Consider the following 16,112-nt stretch of genomic DNA (forward strand, 5'->3'; position numbering starts at 1 on the left):
ACTAACCTTGAGTTAATAATGTTTGGAAATAGATGGGATTTTCTTCCCCAGATTGCTACAAAATAGCATTATCTCCATATTTAAATGAGCATATTTTTCATTAAAATAAAATGAAAGCATACTGAATATTATATTGTTAATTTTAGAAGTACAATTTAATTTATTTATTAATTCTTAACAAAAACCATTAAGTTGCAAATGTTTTTATATAAATTTGCCTAATCTCAATTGTTCGTATAAATCCTTGAAATACTACACGGGAGCGATGTTTAATTGTAGTTTTCATCAGTCCAACCATAAAAATGGAATAGAATGTGGTAATAGCAAACAAGTAAATGCATCTTTGTAAACTAAAACTAGATTTTACTAAAAAATGAGGAAATATAAACACTCAATTAATGTTTTATCATTTGAATCAAACGATGCTTAAATCGAACTTTTGAGTTTTGTCTATGTATGTGTGTGCATGAAAACTGGAATTTAAACACACCGAATAAATCGTACTTTTGAGTTTTGTCTACGTACGTGTGTGCGTGGAAACTGGAAACTTGACACACACTAAACAAGTCAATAACATAGTTCTCAATTTCTACATCGCATAGTCTTGTCTTTTCCGTTTCTTGTTCCTCTTTCTGGAAATACAGCAGAAATTGAAATACTCGAACTCACAGCCACCACAGTTAAATCCAGGTATGATGGATATCTCATGCATGATATCAAACAAAAATCTAGATAAGACAGTCGATAAATACATAGAACGATGTTTCCACTCATGATCTTCACCTCGTATGAATCATACAAGCAATCGATATAAACAAGAGGTGGATCACCAAACTACATCTAGTCTAATCGTCGTCAAGAATACTTTGGCGCCTCTTAATCTGGAAAATTTCAGAATAAAACTAGATGATTAGAGAATGAATCACAGGATTGTAGTGAACGAGAGAAGAGTGCCATAACATTAGAGACGATATAACTTACTGTTACTTTGGTTTCTTTAGCAGTTTGGGTGTTGATTTGTTCAAGCAATGATATGAGTCTCTCCTCCGATACCTACATCAGAGTAAGAGTTAAGTGGGTAGCAATACAGGGCATACACAGTGAGGGATGCATATAGCATGTAGCAAAGAGCAAGGTACCTTCTCAGTAATCTGACCAATTTGAGAAGCTCTTATGATAACATCCTCAACTCCTCTGGCCTTCTCAGGTTTTACTAGAGCAATCCGAGCAACTGCATACACAAATATGAAAAAAAGCATATATCAAGTTCGAATTGAGCGTGAAGCAAGTGATTGGCAAGACATTGAAACTAAAAAATTAAGAAAACAAAGTGTTAACAGACACTTGTCTCGTATTTTGGACCCATTTGACTAGCAGCACGTGGAACGTCAAATTGTTGGCAAAACAACGAAACTAATACCCCAAAGCAAATAATTCAATGATAAAAATGCTTATTCAGTGTAAACTTTCAATATAAACATGAGACAAGGATCTGTAGAATATGAAATAACACAAAGTAACGAGGCTCAATTCATTATCCGACGTACGTCTCCCTCGTGCTTCTGATGTCAATAGCTGAGTAAGCATCATTTGCCTTTGTTCCTCTGCGTCCCTAACTCAATCAAATTTCCCAGTTTAGATATTACAACACATACATAAACATCAGTGATTGCATAACCACCTAAACAGTAAAAGAAGATGGGCGAGTTCACCTTTTAGCATCTTCCTGGGCTTTCTGCTGTTCAGGGTTTTGATGATTACCCTGCAAATTAACAAGTCCATCAGCACATATAAAAAAATAGGACGTAAAGCAAGGACAATTATATGCTTAAATAATAATCTCATACTGCGCCACCACCACGCTGAGCCATTAGCTCCTGCATTCTTCTTTGTCTGATGGCCTCTAATTCTGGGTCAGCCTGGAAATGCAAAATTTGTGATCACTGAGATTTTTATAGCAAATCAATGTGATGTACGGTTCAAAGTTTGTCAAAAGCGGTCACCTCGGTCGCTCAAGCGCAAAGCGACTCAAGGTGCAAGACCTGCGCTTCGGGGAACTCCAAAGCGCACGCTTCTGTGCGCTTCACTTGGGGGGCGAAAGGCGATCGCCTGTGCGCTTCATAGAAGCCGCATAACTTTTTTTAAAAAATTTCTGCAGATTTGAAATCACACTTTCGAAGTGCAATTTAAGTCTGCCTAAGGCCCTAACAATTGTTTTTTCTCAGCCACTGCCTCGCTGCCTCGTCTCTGCCTTGCTGTCGCTGCTGCCGTGTTCCCCTTCTCTTTTGTTGCCCAAGTTTGGTAAATCCTAATTTTAGGAATTTCTATAAAAAAATTAAATCGTGTTGTTTTGTTAAATAAGAGGTGATTGTTATTTATTTTTCAGTTATTAATCATGTCAAAGACAACAATTCCATCAAATCGAAAATATATTGCTTGGAATTATGGAACACTTCCGGATCCTAAAAATCCAAATATTGTATGTTGTTTTTGTAGTAAAATAACAAAAGATAAGATATATCGGCACAAACTACATTTAGCTGGATGTAAAAGAAATGTGAAATCTTGACTGAAATGTTCGGAGCATGCTAAAAAAAAAATTAAAGAGTTCATGGAAAAAAATATTTTGAAGAATCAATGGATGATATTCCTCATTTATATGATATTGTTTTTTTGAAAGAAGACGAAGATAATATTCAAACTAAACTGAAAGAGAAACAATCAATACCCGTTTCACATATCCCTTATATGGTGCAGGGTAAAAACTGTAAACAAACAGTGCCTATTAACCTTTATTTTGTAAAGATGTAGAAGAAATTGTCAGACAAAAACGTGCTAAAACTAAAGGCCGATATGATGAAATAAGAAGAAATTAAGAGAAGATGCGGTTAAAAATTTACAACATGGATGTATGATACCAAAATTCTTTTCAATACTGTTAAATATGATTCTTTGCAGCCATGTATTGATACTATTAAGACTTTGGGAATGTGAATGAAACCTCCACATATCGTGAAGCAAAAGTTAAATATTAGAAGAAGGAATTGACAGATACGAACTTGCTTCTCAATTCTACGATGGTTGCATAATCATGGCAGATGGGTGAACGTATAAAAAAAATAGAAATTTTATAAATTTAATGGTAAATAGTCCTAAATCGGTGGATGCTTCGAGTTATTCTCCCATCGCTGATAAACATGTATGAGTTACTTTTTAAATCTGTGATTCAAATTGGAGAACATAATGTGATTCAGGTTGTAATAGATAATGCAAGCTACAATGTTAGAGTATGTTATTTAAATTGTAAATTGAATTAAAAATCAGATTTTTTATTTTTATTTTTTAAGTACATTTAACATTATTTTTTCAGGTTGTCTTTTGAAAATCAATTTTCAGTCCAGCTCATTGCTTAGATTTGATACTTGAGAAAATATTCAAAATTCCTGATCTTAAAAAATTGCATGAACGGGCATTGATGGTGAATAGTTATATTTACAATAGACCACAATTATTGAGCATGATGAGAAAATTTACAGGAAGAGACATGGTAAGAACTGCAAAGACTCATTTCGCAACCGATTTTTTGCAACCGATTTTTGACTTTAAAGCGGTTTCAAGTACAACAAGCAAAATCTGATAAAGATTTTACATATGAAAAGTGGGCAAAAAGTCGATATTCTAGAGAGGCGGTTGGAAAACGTGTAGCAGAAGTGATATTGATACCTTTTTTTGGAAACTGTAGTTTTTGTGTTAAAATTTGGCGGCCCATTGCTGAAAGTATTGCGACTGGTAGCCGGTGAAAAAAAGGTCCCCTATGAGTTACATCTATAAGGCAATGGATATAGCCAAACAAACTATCGCTGCATTATTTAATAATAACGAAGAGATATATCGTGATATTTTTTTTAAACATTGACAAAAGATGAAACATCCAACTTCGGCATTCTTTGCATGCGGCTGCATATTTCTTAAATCCTCGGTTTTTTTACTTAAATCGTGACATAGAAAATGATGAAAAAGTGTCGGAGGTCCGTAAAAATGCATATCTAGATTGGTGCGAAGTGAAGATTTACAAGATAAGATCACAAATGAATTGGAGAAACACAAAAAAACATACGAATTTTTTGGTTTACTCATGGTTATTAGACAAAGAGCTTCAAAATCACCATGTAAATAATATTTAGTGCAATATCAATTTATTTCTCAAGCATTACTTACAAAATAGATACAAACTTTGGATGATAAGAAATTTAATCTTATATTTTTTCGTGATTTAACTTTTAAGCTGATTGATGGTGTTCTTATTGTGCATCAACTGAATTAAAAACATTTGCAATGAAAGTTTAGTACCTCACATGCACTTCTTCGGACTGTAAACGTAATTGGAATGTATATGAACATGTAAGTTAGAAGTTTTTTATACATATTAGATTTTATATTATGGAGTATGAACCTAACTTCTTATTTTATAATTTTTTAACAGATACATTTAAAAACAGAAATAGGTTGTCTCAACAACGATTGAATGATTTGTATATATAAAAAATACAACAGAGCGTTGAGACAAAGATATGCCATGCGAGATAAGATTGATCATATTTCTTTGTCAGAAATAGATTATAGCAATGAATGGTTGTAAGGTAAGTTGAATGACATTGATAAAACCAATGATGATAATGATTTGTCTATGAAGATGATTTGTGTTGGAGTGATGTAGCCACAAGCTGCTGGAGTTGGTGAAAGTGCATATGACTTTCAATCTCGAAATGCACTTCAAAAGGAGCATCATCATCCACTTCGGCAAAAATAAAGCAATCTTCAGCTCGAACTTGTCTTGTGGTCTTGTGGATAAAAAAGATGTTAACATTGATGATGAAACTGAAGAAGAAGAAGAAGAAAATACCGATTGATACAAATCAAGCGATTGGGTTGATGACGTACATTTGGAATATGAACATGACGATTGTTATGACATTTGATATTTCATATATCACATTTTCAAACTATTTATTTTATTTTCGTTTTTTTTATAATATTTTGTTTATTGCGCTTCCGTAAAGCGTGCATTTTGCGCTTTAAGCCTAAAGACACTTGAGCGCTTTTTTGCACCTCGCGCTTTTGGCAACTATGGTTCTGCTGCACATTAAGAAGTAACATTCATCATTAACAAACAAAATCAATTGCAAGATACCTAGACAAGATCACCTGACCCAACTTCTTTTTCATTCTCATATTTCATGTGATTCACTTTCTTCCCCATCACCTAATACCTTCTCTTGACTTTTTAAAGGAGAAGAAGGGGTCATTTCATGTGGAAAAGCTAAAGTACAACACAGAAACTAGGATTCTCAACTTATTTACGTCCACAGTCATTTTGCGTTTTCTCCACAACACCATATAATTATTGACGGGGACCATCCAATTCCAGTTGTTAGGAAATCAACCATTTGGAAAGATCATCCATAGTGGCATAATGGACCAAATTCAAGAAGTTAAGAAGTCCACCTGAGACCCATTAATTGTCAGCAGGTCCAATTACAAGAACGAAATCCACGAGATGAGAATGTTTTTTAATGGGATAATTTAAGCGTTAGTGGGCCTTATTGGATAATTTAAAAGTCGGTGCGTCAAGTTAGCAAATTAAGCCAATATAACAAGTAAGAGCCGAAGTGGATCAACTTAGCTCAAATCCGAGAGTAGAAAAATTAATTGAGGGCTTGAATTCACATTATGTTCAATTAAGATCGATTCAGTCTCATGTGTCAGTTTTTATTGCACGGATTTTTACCTTTGATCTCACATTATGTTCAATTAAGATCGAGTCAGTTTTTACCTAGACAAACATTTGTACTTGAACATATTAATTTTGATTAATACCTTTAAAACTAGCCATGTATGTTGTTAACTATGTCAATTAAATTAAAAGAAATCGACGATTGTTTTATTTTGGTTTAGATTTAATTATTTTTATGCATTTAACAAAAAATAAAGTGTGAAAAAATACATATACAAATGTAGACGCATGTTTCATTGCTTGGAAAAAAAAAAAAGAAACGGTAATACGCTGCACTGCATGCCTGGATAAATACCTCAAGAATTGAGGTGACCATACCTAATAATAACTAAAGAAGGTATCCCTGCTGTGGGGATCCCCACAGGAATGGGTGCTATGGAGTAAAACATACTCCACGCAAAATCAAAATTTTTTTTTGGTTTTTTTAATATATTTATTTTTTTTTTTTATTTTCGGTCCGTGATAGTTCACGAGCCTTGCCTTTATTTCTTGTATTCAATATTAACGACTGGCAAAAGAGGCCGTGATAAGTTCCCAAGCCATGCCTGTACTGAATGTGATGTCCTTAAAATACTTTGGTTAAATTAGCATTTTTTAAATTTGTGAAACTAGGAATATAAATTCACATATGGGAATTTATAAATTTGATTACTTGGAGAAAATCAAGATAGAAAGAATATTTGCTCATTTTAGAGAGAATAATTAAAATATTGTAAAATAAATTTGTAATATTTGGAAATGGAAAGCAGGTAATTAGGTAATTTCGAGTCACGGAAGACCAAATCAAAATTTGACAACTCTAGACAAACTCCCACAACAAGATAACACTCACCCAAGTGGGAATATAATGTAAAAGTATTGGAGTTTATATAAAATGTAATTAGGAGAAACATATAAATGGTATTTTGTTTTTCATAAATGATATAAAATAGTGATCATCCATTTAATTCTCTCTATTGCTTTCGGATTACACCAACTCTTATTTTGATAATGGTATTTATATAACTAATTAAATTTAAAGTTAACATTCTTTTTACATTTATTTAATAAATATAATATATTAAAATTAATAGTCGGGACTAGTACCACCTAAAAAATATATAGGGAAGGTAACACAATCTGCTTTTTGTCTGCAGTACTCCAATTAATTAAGAAAGAATCTGGCTCGCAGCTTTATGTACCATGCATATTGATTGGGTCAAACATCTCTTTATTGCATATTTGTTCTTAACTTACATTCTTACACTTGAAAGGAGAAACAAAACAAGGACTAGCTAATATCAATTAAAGGCACGAAATTTGGAAACTGGAATCAGTTGCTTGTACGAGTTTTAAAAGGAGATTTGTTTACTAATAAAGGAAGTGGGCTCTATTCTATATCTTTCCTCCAATTTAATTTCCTCAACCACTCTCCATTTTTTTGTTGGATCAAAAATATATACATTACATGTTTCCGAAGGGTTGAGAATTTTTTTGAAACAACTAATTAAGGGTTGAGAGCTGTGTGTTAAGTAGTGAAGGTTCGAGTGATTTGTTTTGTTTTTAGGGAGGATTGGAGTCATCTTCTCGGACAAATTTTTGCGTCACGCTATCATCTTTCTGGTACTGATTCATGCTTACTCTCTTACATTTACATAGAAAAATTCTTTCGAATAGTGTTTGTTGATTTTTCATATTTTTTGGAGTCTATAAAAGATATGTATTTGGTTGTATTATTTCATTTTGGAATATAGTACATTTTAAAAAACAAAGATATTTGTTCAGTATCAATATCTAACGCAAAACTGTTGTCTGATTTTTCGTTACTTATTTTACTAAATTTGGTAATGTTCTTGTACCAAATTAACATTTATATAAGTCGACGACACAATATAATATAATAAGTCAATAAAATTGTATTTTACAAATATATTCTTCTTGCAAGTGTTTATGTTCACGTTTTTATGTGAAAACCTTATTTTTGTCCCTTTTTTTCTTCAGAGAACCTGCACATACAATTTCTCCACCACAACTGTTGTTCACTTTTTGTAGGTAAAAATCTTATTTTTTATGAAGCACATTTGTTGTGTAGAATACCAATTTTTGGGAGAGTATGTGTCTTTCCACAATTATTTTCTTCTTTTTACACATTATTTTATGCTTGAATTCAAATACCTATTTATATATACTATTTGTTTCGATTCAATAAAAAATGAGATATGTAAATTTCAAGGGTACGGAGATACCAATTTTTTGGGATATGGACATTTGTCTTATCCCAAAAAGCATATCAATACTCCAGATAAAACAATATATTGAGAAAGCACTGCGAAGCTCAGGATACAATGGACCAATATTTATTTGTGAATATGTTAAAAATAACAAAGTTTCCTAAAAAGTCATAAGTCAACTAAAATTATGTGGCATGATGATAACTGAAATCGATAATTGTATAAGGATTTTGATTTGAAGATATATTTTTCTTTTGAATCTAATCTTTTTAGTATTATTATATGTTTTATTTATTTTTTTGTGAATTTGCGTTCATTTTAATATTATTTATGCATTTTATTTCTTGTTAATTTACTTTCAATTTAGTATTGTTTTTGTTATTTGGTTATGAAAGAAATATACCGTAGAAAAGATGATGAGTGTTGATATACCAGCATAGTGGGTTGATGAGGATAGGCATCAGATTCCTAGAAACTGCATGCTGATTTCAGATAATTATGAATTTTTCTCTATATTACGTATGCTGAAAATGAAAAAGTTCAACATCTTATTGGCGCATCCTAAGCCATTGCCAGTTGGTTCGTCCCCCTTTACATGTGTTGCAGGTAAAATTTGTGTATTCAAGAGCCTGCTAAATGGGGATGCGCCGCGGCCATAGTTGTTGTAGCCAGATGCGGAACCAGAGTTTTAGTTAGGAGGTTAAAAAAATTATTGATAAATGGACATCTATGTTATATCATATTATATTATGAATTTTAATTCGACTCATATCTTTACTCTCCGATGATATCAATTATTTATTAAATTGTTATTCTACTTATACATTTGATGCAGTGGTTGTCAATTTGTTTCCATTTTATTAAAATGTATCATTATCAAATGAGATTTCTTTCTGGGATTGATATATTGGTATGATTAATGTGATTCTAAAGATTTAGTTAATTTGTTTAGATAGAATATGTTATATTTATTGTTTTAAATAAGTTCATTACTATCAAAGCTATTTCCATTGCAATCGAGGTGCATTTATTTATTTTTACGATGAAACCCCTTTAACCAAAAAATTCTAGCTTTGTCCATGATGTTAAGAAAATAGAAATTCACGTCGATTGCAATGACAATTGCTTTGGTAGTAAAGAACTTATTTAGAACAACAAATATAACATAATTTATCTAAACAAATGAACTAAATCTTTGGAGCTACTTTAATCATATCAATATATCGATCCCACAAAAACATCTCACTTGATAAGGATACCGTTTCATAAAATGGACACAAATACACAACCACTGCATCAAATGTATAAGTAGAACAACAATTTGATAAATAATTGATATCATCGGAGAGTAAGTAGATGAATCAAGTAAAATTCATAATATGATATAACATATATGTATCATACAATATATGTCCATTGATCAATAATTTTTTTTTAACCTCCTAACTAAAATTCTGGTTCTGCCTTTGGCGACAACAACTATGGCAGTGGCGCATCCCATTTAGTAGACTTTCGAATACCCAACTTTTACATGCGGCATATGTAAATGGGGACGGACCAACTGGCAATGTTTTAGGATGTGCCAATAAGATGTTGAACTTTTTCATCTTCAGCCTATGTAATATAGAGACAAATTCATCATTATCCGAAATCAGCATGCATTTTCCGGGAATTTGCTGCCTATTCTCACCAACCCACCATGGTGGTATATCAATAATCATCCTCTTTTCTACGATATATTTCTTACCTAACCAAATAATACTAAATTGAAAATAAATTAACTATAAATAAAATACATAATAAATAATATTAAAATGAACGCAAATTCACAAGAAATGAAATAAAACATATAATAATAATAATATTAAAAAGAGTAAAGTCACAAGAAAAATGTATCCCCAATCAAAATCTTTATACCATTATCGATTTCAGTTATTGTCACGCCGCATAATTTTAGTTGATAAATCACTTTTCGGAAACTTTGTTATTTTTAACATATCCACAAATGAATATTGGTCTATTGTATCCTAAGCTTCGTAGTGTCTTTCCAATATTTGTTTTATCTGGGGTATTGATATGCTTTTTGGGATCGGACATGTGTCCATATCCTAAAAAATTAGTATTTCCGCATCCTTGAGATTTACATGTCTCATGTTCCTATTGAATTAAAACAAATAGTATACATAAATATACTTATCCCAAAAATTGGTATTTCCTACACAACATATGTGCTTCATAAAAAATAAGAGTTTTACCTACAAAAAATGAACAATGGTTGTGGTGAAGAAATTGTCGGCTGTGCGGGTTCTCTGAAAAAATGGAACCAAAATAATGTTTTCGCATGAAACGTGAATAAAAACACTTCCATGAAGAATATATTTGTAAAATTAATTTTATTGACTTATTATATTATATTGTGTCATTGACATATATAAAGTGTTATTGCCTTGAAAAAATCAGACAACAGTTTTGGCTTGGGATATTGACACTAAACAAATGCGTTTGTTTTTTAATAAAAGCAATTATAGCCTTATCTATCAAATAGTTTATAATATGGCCTTCCATAATTTTAAAATCCTAAAATACCTTTTTAAGCATTTTTTTTTCATATTATTTTCATTATTCCAACTTCATAAATTAAACCTTCGATGTGCAATCTTTTCTAAATAATATTGTTTTTATTCAATTTATAATATTAGAATCGGATATATGTTTAGATGTTGTGAATAAATATTTTAAAATTAATTCGATTACAACTTGAGGTGGACTAAATAGTATTTAAATATATTTTGAGTTTTTACAGGTATTGTTTTAAGCATATTTTTCAGAATTTGCAACCGAAACAAACTTATCTAGATCCTTTTGCCTTTCAATTGCAAGCCCTGACAAACTGCCTAGCATAAATAACTTCCTGAGAAACAGGGCAGATCAAATAAATCAAACTGGACCAGGCCAGTGCTACGATGAAGGCATTCTGCCCGAGGTTCTGACAATGTGTGTGAATTAAAGGATTTCATTTAAAAGATGGATCTGGAGAAGTGATCTCAAATCTCATATTCGTTACTGTCCCTGATTTCAAAACAACTAACTAGCATTTTGATAGGATCTAATATGTTTGGAACCAAAAGACTAAGCTATAGCCACCACGGCACCACCCCTAGTGGTACAGCGCCATACACCTCTCCCAACGGGAGACAGACCGGGGTTCGAACCAAGCTTAAAACAAAAAACACCCCACCCCCAATACACTAATAAATAAATAAAAGACTAAGCTATAGGTATTTTTGAAGTCCACACCACATAAGTCCACTATAGTTTCCTGGGTATTGGAATATCTAACTTGAGCCTTAATATGACATCCCAGGCGTATATCATTCTAATCATCTATTTTTTTCTTCCCCGAAACACGAAATTCATACAAAAGAGCGTCAAATTCACCAAACAATATGAGCTAGACCCACACGATCAGAAAAAGCCCGAAATTCCGAAATTACGAATTGTAAATTAACGTTTGTAAGCAGAAAATCCTCGAGTACATAAAGTACTTGGTATCAAAGAGGAGGACAAAGATCATAATTCAATTCAACAGAAATAACAAATGACACAAAGTTGCGGTTTCAAACCCTAACAGAAAATTTCTTAACGAATTCAAGACATAAATTAAAAGAAAGTTCCGAAATGCTTACCATTTGTTTCTGCGGATTAGAATGCCACTACTTGTGAGGAGAAAATCGTCAGAGAAATGAATATTAGGAAATTATTTATAAATGGGAAGAACACGGGCCCGCGCTAGCGTCCGAATAACGCGGTGGGTAATGTTTAATCATCGTTGATTCGGATCCGGGTTCTCTCTCATGCTTTTCGTACAATACCATGCAATTGCTCTTGCGTTTTGAAAACACGCGCTCAAATCCATTCCTTTACGAATTGGGATATTGATTTTTTTATTCGACATTTTTAGTTTTTTTTTCGAAAGTTATTTTTCCAAAAATATACTAGATGTTGAAATTTGTATTTAAATTTTTATTTACGAAAACTTATTAATAACAATCGTATACCAATATGTCGCAACACACATAATACATAAAAATCTTAGTTAAAATATGGTGAAATATGTGTTTTTTTTTAAGTATATTTTAAAATAAAAGTTATCAATTTTTTAAACTAAAATGAAAAAATTAAAATGGTAGGAGAAAGATAATGATGAAAAAATTGTGAAATATGAAATTGAGTGATTAACTTGTATTTTTGTAATTATAAAAATTAGTTAGTGTATGAGATTTAATTTTAATTAATAAATAAATGTAAAATAATGCTTTTACTATACTTGTAATTATTAGAAAATATTTTTTTGAAACAGAAGCATATAAGCTGTTTATTTGCAGAAATATGTTACTCATTTTGCTTTAAAATTCATGCCTCATTGCTGTTTATTTTGGTAATATTAATTATTTTGATTAATTTCAAAGTTCTAACATTATTATTATTATTATTATTATTAATTAGTTTCATTTCAGTGATCTTTTATTAATTTTAATATAAAAATAAGGACATAGATGGGCAGTTGGGTCTCTTACACCTCGAGTCTACTAACACCAGTGGCAGCAGATCAAGAAAATCTTAGATCCATGGGGTTCACAATGGGTCTAAATCTGCTACTCTTGCTGGCTATGGTTGCCACCAACATTTTATCCCTCTACCACCTCTCCTCCACCGTCAACTCCAGTCCCCCCGCTGCTCCTGCTGTCTCCAACCAGCAAATGTTATTTATTTAGCCGGTTGGAGGTATATTCGAATTTCCAGAAATTATTGGAAGAATTATTTCAAATTTTCAGATTATTGATATGAGAATTTCGATTTTTAGGAGTTGAATAAATTGAGGTTTGGATGTCTCGATGCTTTGGAAATATTAAATGCTAATTTCGGAATTTATTAAGAAATTATCTAAAATTTTAAATTTCGTTTGATCGGGATTTTCGAATTTCAGCTTTAATATTATTAAGGAATTTCAGTTTATTTGGTTAAATAAATGGGTAACTTAGACTGTGCAGCGAGTTGAAATTTTTTAATTTAAAAATTTAAAAGGGTGATTTTGGAATTACAAATTATTGGATTATCGGAAATCAAAATAAATTGATATGAAATAATGATTTTTTTCACGTGTTTGTATTCGTCAGGAAGCCCTTGAATTAATTACTATGGTATTGTAATTTTTTTTGTTAAGGTACAGATTGATAATTTCCTTAAAGTGTCTATAGACATCATAACCAAGAGCGTGTTAGCGTCATACCTCTGATGAATAACGAAATGGCCGAGCAGTTTTGCAGACTGTCACCCCTGACATAGATGTGCAAGGCCAATGACGTATTTGACATGTCACACCCCTATCACACGTGGCAACAATTGTTATCGATTTGTTCGTTCTAGTTTGATACCCGAGATTATTTGGTACCCTACATGTATTGATTGCATTGATTTATTACATGTCATTTACATATGTTGTAATTTATTCGATCTTCGTACTGGGGTTTGATCTCTATTTCTTGGGGTTGCTGTGGTTTGTTCTGTTATTCTTTATACATGTGGTTCTGATGTAGCTTGCGGAGTAACTGTCATTGAGGCGCAATGAGTTGAGTCGTATTAAGTTTGAAGTATCCAGATATTTATACTATGTATTGAGTCATTTGCCGATTAGATGACCCGTGTATTTGTATGTTTATATTATATACTTGAGTATTGAATTTTATTTGTTGTGACCAAGCCTGGCTAGTTCTGCGTGTGATTGATGTTTGGTTTGCTGTATTGGACTATATTTTTGAATATATAAATGTTGCGTTTTCGAAATTGTTGGGATGTCTAGTTACAGAGGGGTTATGTCGAAATTTTTATAGGCTCCAATGAAATTTATATTCATTTTCTCTATTTACATTAATAAATTATGGTTGTTTGGTAATTAAATGTTAACCAGGAACACAAACGGTACGGTGCTCTAGAAATGAGAATTGTCCTTGACATCAATTAAATACTGAAATCTATTTTCCTTTGAGATGAGAAGCCTGAAATTTCATTGGAAAATACATTAAGAAAATCATTTACCACAGAAAATTTGAAACTTTTAGCCTTTATTCTCGTGTCTCATCAATGCAAACAGACATGAATCTTTCATTCTCTATTGTCTGTAGTCTAAATATTTTCATCACTAACATTAATGGAATGCGTGATTGTGAATCATTACCATAAAAATGTCTTAATCTAATAATTCCATGAAAACAATTAACGGTGACTCGATAGTTCGTCATTATATTCATTCCCAAAATATAGTTGAAGTCAGGATATGACTAATGTGATTAGATAGGTTATCATAAGATTGTCATCGAATCTAATCACACAGTTCAGAGCTATTTCACGAGATATCAAAGGCACACCAGCAGGGGTAGACATAAACATCGTATCCTAACGAGATAGTAACTATCTCATGCTTATCAATAAATGAAGCATATAAGAATGAATGAGATGCTCTTGTGTGTATCAATATACGTTCAAGATAATAAAAATAATAATACATACGTGCAATGATTCCTCCGGGTGTCTCATGAGTCTTGGCTTGAGTCAAAACAAGTGCTCTGGCTTGCTGAGATCCTGTAAAGTACTGCTGTGAAGACCCTCCCGGCTGTGGGTAGCTAGGCAGCAAAGCATGCGGTTCAGGAACAAATGGTCTAGGCAGTGGGGCTCGCGAAAACTTGCTAAACTGTGATGACTGATATTGTTGTCCTCCCACATTAGGACAAACTCTAGTATAATGTCCCTGTAGACCACATGTACGACAATTTCCCTGAACTCATGTGCACGAATAGTAATATGCCTACCTCCACATCACCCACATGACTCACGAACATAACCACCAGATCCTCTCCCACGGTTGCTGCCTGTACTAGATGAACTTCTATTAGATTCTTCATAAACCACTTCTTTTTTGCCTTATATTTTTGTTGCTTCGGTGGCTGGTATGACAGCAGAATCAGGTAGGGAGCTATGCCCAATGACATCTGAATCTTACTCTCGGATCATTGGGTAATAGAAGATAGAACTGGTTGTGATCCTCCCCAAGGCAAACTAGCCTCAATATTCTTTGCTTTTCCACTGCTTCAACTTAAGTAGTGTGTGCTCCAGTTATGAATAAATTATTATCGTCCGATCAGCCGTCACATAAAACACAACAGCTTGGATTGATCACTATTAGAACGTGAGTTCCGTATGCTACCAAGCAGAAAATTGAGAAGCATACTCTTCAACTAACATGTTTCCCTGAACCAATTGATTGAACTCGGTTTCCCTGGCCGAATAATAAGATTGAGGCTAATATTCTTGAACAAAATGAGTACGGAATACCTCCCAAGTAATTATCTGAACATACTCCCAAGTGTTTCATCTGTAGCTTCCCACCACAGTTGTGCTCGATCTTTGAGCTGGTAAACAATTAACTTAAGTCTCAACTCTGGAGTGTACTCTACCAAATTAAATAAATAATTCATACTATTCAACCACGATGTTTTTTCCCCACTTTCATTCCCAAAAAACTTTGGAGGACGTATACATTGAAATTGAGAAACCAATATTTCCATTTCTTTCATTCTTTGTGTCAACCGCTGAATTCCACATTTCTGGATACATGTCTTTCTGGACAGGTTGGTGGTTCATGATCCACCTCACGTTCCACATTAAAATTTTGTGTTTCCCTGCGAGGATGACAAACTTGTCTTCCCCAGTCAACCTCGTGATTTCCTATCACATTTTAAGCTTCTGATTTCTAAACAACTTTTTTCTCCTTTTTGTCTCTTCTTTCAGGTGCCATTCTACGGGACTCGAGGAATTACGTCACATGCATAAATAATAATTAAGCATTGAAGAGTTCAAAGAATTCTAAAACTTAGTCAACTAGGAAAATTATAAAACTATATGTCAATCTTACTTCGCTACTAGCTCTAATTCAACTAAGTTAAATAAACATAGCAATAATCCAGATTAGTCAATCACATAACCAATAATTTTATTTATTTCTAAACTCGAGAGTGCTAGACTCTAATTCGAGCATACTTCAGTTGGTTCTG

The 16,112-nt window shown here is 32.6% G+C and overlaps 1 protein-coding gene across 2 annotated transcripts; it reads right to left on the reverse strand.

Annotated features, from left to right (window-relative positions):
• Positions 1-561: 561 nt before the first annotated feature.
• LOC140821660 (uncharacterized) lies at positions 562-11,861 on the reverse strand. 2 transcript variants are annotated; one of them, XM_073182198.1, is made up of 7 exons: positions 11,691-11,861; positions 1,848-1,919; positions 1,713-1,762; positions 1,548-1,612; positions 1,140-1,231; positions 982-1,053; positions 562-881 (listed from the first exon to the last, which is right to left on the reverse strand). In XM_073182198.1, the coding sequence occupies exons 1-7, from the start codon at positions 11,691-11,693 to the stop codon at positions 846-848; spliced, it is 390 nt and encodes a 129-aa protein (XP_073038299.1). In that variant the 5' UTR covers positions 11,694-11,861; the 3' UTR covers positions 562-845. The 2 variants fall into 2 exon arrangements, with proteins under 2 accessions (XP_073038299.1, XP_073038305.1); XM_073182204.1 differs by lacking the exon at positions 11,691-11,861 and adding an exon at positions 2,004-2,205.
• Positions 11,862-16,112: the final 4,251 nt, after the last annotated feature.

Source organism: Primulina eburnea, chromosome 2 (genome assembly GCF_022965805.1).
Source record: "Primulina eburnea isolate SZY01 chromosome 2, ASM2296580v1, whole genome shotgun sequence".
NCBI classification, from domain to species: Eukaryota; Viridiplantae; Streptophyta; class Magnoliopsida; order Lamiales; family Gesneriaceae; genus Primulina; species Primulina eburnea.

Coding starts and splice junctions, on each gene's coding strand:
- LOC140821660 (XM_073182198.1), bottom strand. Junction 1,613..1,712: donor GCCCAGGAAGATGCTAAAAG/GTGAACTCGCCC, acceptor TGATTGAGTTAG/GGACGCAGAGGAACAAAGGC. Junction 1,054..1,139: donor TTGGTCAGATTACTGAGAAG/GTACCTTGCTCT, acceptor ACTCTGATGTAG/GTATCGGAGGAGAGACTCAT.